Source organism: Elaeis guineensis, chromosome 3 (assembly GCF_000442705.2).
Source record: "Elaeis guineensis isolate ETL-2024a chromosome 3, EG11, whole genome shotgun sequence".
NCBI lineage: Eukaryota > Viridiplantae > Streptophyta > Magnoliopsida > Arecales > Arecaceae > Elaeis > Elaeis guineensis.
Genome location: NC_025995.2, coordinates 123,308,369 through 123,317,547, shown reverse-complemented (window position 1 = coordinate 123,317,547; position 9,179 = coordinate 123,308,369). Strand labels below are relative to the sequence as shown.

At 42.3% G+C, this 9,179-nt stretch overlaps 1 protein-coding gene across 1 annotated transcript; it reads right to left on the bottom strand.

Annotated features, from left to right (window-relative positions):
• Positions 1 to 2,647: 2,647 nt before the first annotated feature.
• On the bottom strand, positions 2,648 to 8,295 carry LOC109505588 (receptor kinase-like protein Xa21). Its single transcript, XM_019849035.3, is given in 3 exon segments — positions 2,648 to 3,033; positions 3,036 to 3,266; positions 4,945 to 8,295. Coding segments are annotated over 3 exon segments (3,531 nt in total). The 5' UTR covers positions 8,141 to 8,295; the 3' UTR covers positions 2,648 to 2,929.
• Between the last annotated feature and the right edge of the window lie 884 nt (positions 8,296 to 9,179).

Below are 9,179 nucleotides of genomic sequence, written 5' to 3'. Positions count from 1 at the left end.
GAGTTAAGCCCAAGATTTTTCAAGCTAGAGATCTAGTTCTCAAGAGAACCAAAGTCTCCAATCGACCGAGCAAGAAAAATTGTCCCCGAATTGGGAAGGTTCCTATAAGATTTCTGTGATTCTACGATCTGGAGCATATAAGATCGAGAGCCTGGACGGTATGGAGATTCCTCAGACCTGGAACGTCAAGAATCTATAGATGTATTATCAATAGGAACACCTTATAAATAAAATTTTTTTTCTACAATTCTGTGTTAAATAACTCAACTCTCGAAGGCTTAACCCTCAACCAAATTAAAGGTCACCTCGGCCAGGTCCGAGGTGCGATAATGAGAATCCTTGGTCAAGAACCAAGGCAACCTTGGTGAGATTCAAGGTGCAGCAAATGATGATGCTCCTTTGTGATAGAATGGCCTACAACAAAAATCCTCTTCAAGGCCCCAAGTCACCTCAATGGTTCCCGAGATGCAGTGCAAACAAAATCATTGACGAGACATTAGGTCATCTCGACAAAATCTGAGGTGCAATAGTAGGAGTACTAACGAGACAAAAGGTCACCTTGATAAAATCTGAGGAGGAACTCCTAAGAAGTCATCAAGAAGCCCCTCCAAAATGAGTCGAACATGACCTCAATGAGACTGGCACTACGGGGAGCAGGTGACTTGGGATGTTCCTCCAACTCAGAAAGTTCCTCCAGACATCAGCAACTTGATCGTTGGTACCCGATGTGACGTTATTCAGCTAATACCTGTTTAACAGAGCCATGGAGTCTAGTAACCATCAGCATGCCAGTTATGGCCGAAGGACTGCTGGACTATAAGCTACAGTTCGCAGTGCAGACCAAGGTGAAATCCGATGTTATTTGGCTAATATCCATTTAACGGAGCCATGAAGTCCAGCAACTGTCAGCATGCCAGCTATGGCCGAAGGACCGCTGGAGTATAAGCTATAGTTTATAGTGCAGACCCAGGTGAAATCCGATGTTATTCGACTAATACCCATAACAGAGCCATAGAATCCAACAGCTGTTAGTATGCCAACTAAGACCGAAGGGCCACTAGAGTATAAACTACAGTTCGCAGCATAGATCCAAATGAAAAAAGTTATGGTTAGTCGGCTTATCTCTGATTGACCAAGGATCAGTTGATTTGAAATAAAGTGGAGATACAACCATGCTCCGCCTCCACCACCATGCTTCGAACTTGACAAGATCCTCCGCAGAATGGCGACCCACACCTCGAAACAACAAGTCCATCCAATGGTCGTCAGAAAAAGCTCGGACCCACACATCGGTTAACTCCTTCCGTCCAATGAAGACTACACAATTAGACTCTAGGAGTTGGGAGGTAAGTGTTGGGGTAGCTTCTCATCACTTAACTGACCTCATCCAACCGATCTCGATCGAATGCCCATCTAGGCAAAAGCCGATCTCATCAGAAGATCGTGGTCTCCAAGAAGCCGACCTCATCTGAAAATTAAGGTGGTAAAATACCAACTTCAACATCACCTGGACGTGGTGACAATCCAAGTTGAAGACTACATCGGCCAACGATTAGTTGTTTCTCCTATGGCATCAGTGAGAGACCGATGTGCTTATCTGTCATGACAGCACCTGATACTTCAGGTCGGTCATCTCCGATCTAACTTTTCAACCCTACTTAGCGAGTTTGGGATTGCTGGCACATGGGTTACTCACCCCGAACCGCTTTCAATTTCTTTCATCTTGCTCTGACTAGCAACCGATCCAGATATCGACATTGGCCAAACAGCTGACGATCAAGTGAGGCTGCCATATGATCATGTCAAGTCACATCAAGGTCATCCTGAGATCATACCCTAAGCACTCTACTCTACACCATGATAGGACACCACAAAGTCATTAATTATACCACATGCACTCAATAAAGCCCACCGCCGTGACCACCGGCATGCCGGACAAAATGCATGCTCGCTGATGGGGCCATTTAAAGATGCCCTCATGTGGTTCCATATGATAGAATATTATCAGAATATATTCCCATCCTTTTGTCCTTCATCTTACTCTCCCTATAAATGGAGGTAAGAGAAGACCCCCAGGAGGTACGCATATTCCAATACTCAGAGCCCAAAACTCTACCTCACTCGCTCATCTACCTCTGGAGTTAAGAACTGACTTGAGTATCGGAGGATCTTTGTCGGAGCCATTTTCGGTGTGGACTTTCTTGTAGGTCTCTCTGCTGCCATCAGACATCGCCAGCCAACTTTTCTGTCTGGTCCGAGTTGATTCTGTTTTCATTCAGTATACCGTGAGCCCCCACTCTCATTCTCGATCCTTTTGACTGTGCCCTCTCTCCAACGAGTGGTCCTTCTCTATCAGTTTTCTGTCGTTCGACACTCAAATATGACGATCCGACCACTTCATCGGAGATGAGCCGCAATAAATACTATACATAAAAAAATTATTATCTGAAATTTTAATAGCGCTTTTGTCTATCTACGATCCCACGGAAAAAAAAAAGTAGAAGAAGAATACAAGGAGGAGAGCTACCGCAGATCACCATTCCAATCTACAGATAATAGGTTCATCGTAATAAAAATGCTCTGGGCAGTAATAGACCTCAAAAATTTCCAGGAATAATAATAAATCTCAAGAAAAAGGGCTTTACCTTGCTTATCGAAAAATCTCATTCATTCCACAGTAGCTGTTCGTGAGGCTGTAGCCCTCTAGGCATTTTTATTTGAAAATTCCATATTCTCTTTATGTATCATATATATCCAGTTCTATTGCACCATTATTCTAATTTTTGATGGATGCACGCAAAGGCATGCGCCCTCGCACGCAAAGGCAGAAAAAGAGAGACTCTTTCTAAGCAAAGATAAACAGCCAGTGATGAAGGACATGTTCCAAAAGAAAATTCAGGAGGGCTTGTTTGATTCATTTGAGCTTGGGTCATGGATTCAGTCCCTTGAGCAACTTATCCCTTATTGCCACCATTTCCTTGGCAACCTCTGTCATCTCCAATCGCTCTTCTGGTGATTCCTTTGAGCACAGAGGCCACATTTGATTACTGGAACTATAAACTCCTCATGTTCCTCTGCTGAGAACAACCTGGGGTCTATGATGTCCATAACTTGCTCTGGAAAGGCCATTTGAACATATTTTTGAAGGTTTAGGCCATCTTTAAATTTGTCATCGATAGGCCTCTTTCCTGTAAACATTTCTAGCAGAAGAATTCCATAGCTGTACATGTCCCCAGCTGTAGATGCTTGGTTGCCCATGCCATACTCTGTAGTGCATTTAAACGTTTGATAAAGCTATTGAAAAATTTGAGGGCGACAAGTATCAACCCTTGCTACTGAATGACATATATTGTAATAACAAGCAAAGTTATGTACCAGATGCTCTAACAGAAAAATAAATAAAATAAAATCAACCAACTAGGGAAAAAGCAAGTGACTGCAGCACTTCTTGAGTGAATAGGGACCAAAAATAAAATGGCAATTAATCTGGGGTGCTTGGACCTAATTAAAGTAGGTCTAAAATTAATTTCGAGCTTGCACACTAAGATCAAGCTTGATTTGTTTATGATTACTCCAAGTTCAGTCTAAGATTTTGAACTGACTTGAACATGAGCCCGATTGATTAGCCTAGTAATCCTACATCAAGTTGAAATCAACTCTAGTTGTTCAAGCCTATTTTTAATATAATATTTAGCTGGTTCAACAAATGTCAAAAAAATGATACATAAAAGCTTAATCTGATAGTAAATTATCTATATATAATATGTATAGTGTAACTATATTCAAGTCTTATCAAGCTCATTGAAGCTGAATTGATTTTTAGCTCGATTTGAGATTAATTTTGAGTATGTTTTGATGGTTCAAACTTAGCTTATTTGGCTTCAAATTAAGTTGATTATCTACTCAACCAATCTCAAGAATGTTCAGTTAGTTTGATAGCCCTAGGTGGTCCTCAATTGCCCCAAGAAAATCAAGCTCAATGTCAATTTTCAAAATTACTAACAACTTCTATAAGGATTTTAATGGAAAGAAGATTGGGATAAACTATAGAGCTTCATCAGGAATGAGAAGAGATAATAAGGCATATTTTTTTTTAATTAGCCAGTTATTTCTTTTATTCAAGTCCTTTCAGCTCGGCATTCGGGTAAATAACAGAGAACTAATCACAAAATCAATAATCCAGGCCCAAGTGAATGAGTCGTGTGCCCCTACATTTGAGGCTCAAAGTTGTCTGGGCTGGATTTTGGGCCCATGAAAGCTGGCAGCCGATTTTTTGGGGAAAATCTGATTAATTTTGAGATGGGCCAAGCCTGAGGTTATGCTACATAATGAACAGAGCCCAAAAGAATTCCTGGAGTTGGGTGTGCTCGGGATCGGACCTGATGACTGATTCTTGCCCGGCCCCTTGACACCACGATGCGAGCATGACCAACTCTCTAAAGTTGCAAGATAGTACAGAACGAGTTCTGAACAGCAATGGAATTTCCATGACCGGCTACAATGGGCTCAACTTTCGATTAACCGCAGGTGTTGGGTTGGGGTTGTATCTTGCATGCAAAAGAAGGATTGACCTTCCTTCATGGGAATCCACCATTGGATCATCCATTCATTTGCTTTGAGATCTATGCAGGTGGATGGATGATAGCATTTGAGTTGCATTAAGAGCTGCACGGTGGGTGATCCAATGGGTGGATTCGTGTGAAGGAAGGTGAATCATTCTTTCAAGCCAAGTATACAACGCTTAGGCAGGGGATGTTCTAACTGAAATTTATACAAAGCATTTGTGACAGGGAGCAACTTATCCGGTTACCAAAAATAAAAACAAAAAAAAGGTTACCCAAAAAAAGGGGAGCTACTTATCCAAGCTCCTAATCCTAAGCAATAGGTGCATGAGTGCACGTATTTGAGCATGGGTGGGAGAGATAGAGCAAATAAAGTTCTCACCTGGAGGGACGTAACCAACTGTTCCCTTGATTCCCACTGTGCTGCTTGAACTCTGAGATGATTCACCATGTGTTTGTTCCAGAAACCTTGCTAATCCAAAGTCCCCCACATGAGCAGTCAAGTCATCATCCAGAAGAACATTGCTGGGCTTGAGATCACAATGAACAATTGGCGTTGTCCCGAGGTGATGAAGATACTCCAATGCAGAAGCAATGTCGATGGCTATGTTCAGCCTCTGGATGAGGCTTAAACTTCTAGATTGATGACCGTCACGTGCATTCGGATGCAACCACTCGTCTAGACTCCCATTACGCATGAATTCAAAAACTAAAGCTTTAAAATCATTACCATCGTGATCTACACTCGAGCACGAAGTGAAGATCTTGATGAGGTTTCGATGTCGGATGTGTCTCAGGGCTTTGCATTCAGCCATAAAACTCCTGCAAGCTCCATACCGTTGGAGGTTGAGCACCTTCACGGCAACAATTCTTTCATTACCATGATCCACAATTGTTCCTTTATAGACCGAACCGAAACTTCCTGCACCTATCAAATTAGCTGAAGAGAATCTATTAGTAGCTCTGAAAAGCTCATCATAAGATACTTGCACGTGCATATCTCTCAACCGAAATATAGACAGCGATTTCATTCTAGACTTTGGTATCCATTTACGAGTAACAAAGAAGAATAGTAGTATAATCAAACAGAAAACCACACCGGCAACTGAAATAATGATTGCCTTGAGTGCAAAAGATTTATGCCTTTTCCCAGGGGTTTCAATAGAGCAGGCCGGCAAGTGCAGTTCAGGAATTCCACCACAAAGTCGATCATTTCCACTGAGTGAAATCGCACTCAGATTGCTGAATATCCCTTCTTTTGGCACGTCACCCTCGAAATTGTTGAAAGATAGATTCAAAGACTGTAGGTAAATAAATCCTTCCAGGTATATCGGTATGCGACCAGATAATAAGTTGTGTGAAAGATCTAGTTCCTGAAGCCCTTTTAAGTAGCTAAAAGAGGAAGGAATTTCTCCTTCAAGCAAGTTGAATTCCATATGGAGGCTTTCCAAGATCTGGCATTCACCAATGGCGCCAGGTAGCCGGCCAGATAATTTGTTGTGAGAGAGATCGAGCTTTCCAATATTTTGCAGATCACCAACTTCTGAGGGTATGGACCCATCCAACAGATTGTGAGACAAGTCTAGGAAGATCGAGAGTGAAGAAAGGCTCATAACTTCTTTCGGTATGGCACCAGTGAGCTTGTTAGATGAGAGGTCCAACGACTCTAGATTTTTGAAGTTGCCAAAGACCGATGGAATGCTCCCGTCCAAGCTATTTTGTTGGAGGTACAATGTGTTCATTTTGGTGAGGTTACCGAGTGTGGATGGAATTTCACCGGAAATCATGTTTTCCCCCAAAGACAAGTATTGTAATCTCCAAAGCTTCCCAATTTCTGCATGTAGACTGCCTTGGAGACGGTTGGTACCCATATCAAGGTAATTTAGGTTGATCAACTTCCCGATCCCGTCAGGTATTACTCCCGATATCCGGTTATTATCGAGCGCCAAATATTCCAGCCTCGTGGAAAAATTGGCAATTGAATTGGGCATCCTGCCTCCAAGCATATTGTACTCTACACCTAAAGTTTGCAAATTTGTGCAGTTGGTTAAAGCCATCATGAAACTCCAGTCAGTGATATCCTTCGCTTCTAGTTGATTGCCGGCGACATCAAGCCAATAAAGGCTCTGCAGTTTTCCTAGGCTCGAAGGAATCGTGCCGGTGAGGCTGTTAAAATTAAATTCGATGTCTTGGAGTGCAGAAGCATTGGCCAGAGATGCAGGAATTGGTCCAGTGAGCTGATTTACGCACACCAAAAATTTTTGAAGGTTGGGAAGAGCATTGCCAATGTCTGATGGAAGAGTGCCCGAGAGTTGATTAGCGTAGATGCCGAAGTTAATGATGGCCGAGAGATTGTAGAGGGAGGAAGGTATGGAACCTGATAACTTGTTTTGCCCAAGATTAAGATATATAAGAGAAGAGAGTTGTCCCAATGAAGCTGGAATCTCACCCGAAAGATTGTTCACAGAGCATTCCAAATGAGTGAGAGAGGACAGTTTCCCTAGGGAAGATGGGATGCCTCCGTGGAGATTATTGATGGCAACACCAAGACCATCCAGAAAGGAGAGGTTCCCAAGAGAAGGTGGGATGGTTCCTGTGAGGCGGTTACCCGTGAGATCAAGGGTATTCAGCAAGGGGAGGCTCCCCAAAGAAGGTGGTATGACTCCAGATAGCTTGTTACTATACATGGAAAGATAGACCAGGTTGGAGAGGTTGCCGAGTGAAGGTGGGATGACTCCTATAAGGCTGTTTTGAGGGAGATCAAGAACGGCCAGGAGGGGAAGGTTTCCCAAAGAAGGCGGGATGGCCCCTGTAAGATTGTTGAAGCCTAAAATCAGCAGAGTCAACCTCGGAAGGTTGCCGAGCTCTGCAGGGATCTCACCTTTGAGCATGTTGTTCCTTAATTTAATTTCTTGAAGTTGTTGACAGTGGCTGAGATTGGAAGGGATTTCCCCTCGAAGCATGTTGCTCCACAAATCGATAATTTGAAGGCGGGAGAGAAAGGTAAGAGTAGATGGAATCTCACCTTGCAGTGCATTGTCCCTCAGACTGATGACTCTGAGTTCGGAGCACCGGCCCAGAGCGGATGGAATCACTCCTTGGAGGGAGTTGAGGGTCAGATTGAGATATCGGAGCCGGCGCAAGCGACCAAACTCTTTCGGGATGCGTCCCTTGAACCGGTTGTTTGAAAGGCTGATTCTCTGGAGGAAGGTGAGGTTAGCGAGGAAAGGTGATAGGAGACCAACCAGGCCGAGAGAGTCGAGTTCGAGGGCCGTGACCCTTTCCGGGTGACGGCGACCGCACGTAACACCTCGCCACCGGCAAAAATGGAGGGAGTCATTCCATGAGGCCAGAGACCCCAGTGGATCATCAGATATCAGGGACCTGAAGGCGAGGAGCGAGGACCGGTCGGTTGCATTGTTTCCACGCCGGGTGGACACAGCAGTTGCGGTAGGAGGCTGATAGGTCTCTAGGACCAACACACACAGCAACAAGGGGACGAAGACGTTGATCATGCTTGCAGTATTCACTTCCATCCTCTTCCCCCACCTTCCTTGGCTGCAAAAGAGAATCTCCATGGTGGAACTGCCCTCGTCCGATATCTAAATAGCCCGCATCATCGTGTGGCAAGTCTGGTCAAAAGAAAATTCCACGCAAACACCGTCCAAGGCTGATAGGGGGTGTTTGGTCTGCGGCCAGAATCAGAATAGAAATAGGAATCTGAATGATTTAGTATGAGGAACGAAATAACTAAATTTTTTAAAATATTTAATTTATAATTAAAATAAAATAAAAATAAAAATAAAAAATTAAATTCACGAAGGATAGTAAAGATTGAGTTCTATATAAATTGAGTCATTTGCATTCCATCTTAAAATCGGAATCAAAATGAAACTCTTTTCAATCAAACGATTGGAATCAGAGTCATCCATTCTGATTTCGATTTCAAACCTCCACTTCTCCCAACCAAACACCTAACTTCTCTATTACCAACTTGCCATGAAAGACTTTTTCGATCCAACTTCAATGCTATCTGACTTTTCGCCCTCACCTGTGCCGCAGCCGTCCTCCTCCTCGTCCTCCATCACTGTCACCAGCAACGTTCAGCCACATTCTTCCTTGTCTACTGTGGGATCTCACGGCCTATTTTTTCCTCCGCCCTTCGTATTTGAAGCGCACCGAATAAAATTATTTTCACCATACGGCTCTCCCTCACTCTTCTAAAACCCCACATATCAAATGATGGAGCCTCCATCTAATATATATATTAAAAAACAGAAAATGAGAGAAGATTGGTTTGCAAATGAAGCTATCCACATAAATAGTCTTCTTTTTTTTATACGTGTCATGTGGACTCTTCTATCTCAAAGTATTGAATGCACATATTTTATTCTTAATGAATAAAATTAAAATTTATTTATATCTATTAATTGATGTTATTAAGATTTTTAGTTATGAACATCAAGAATATGAATGAACATATTATTCATAAAATTTTTTTTATAAAAATATTAAAATTTATTTATATCTATTAATTAATATTATTAAAATCTTCATGAACATTAAAGATATGAATGAACATGTTATTTATAATTTTTTTTTATAAATATAATTAAT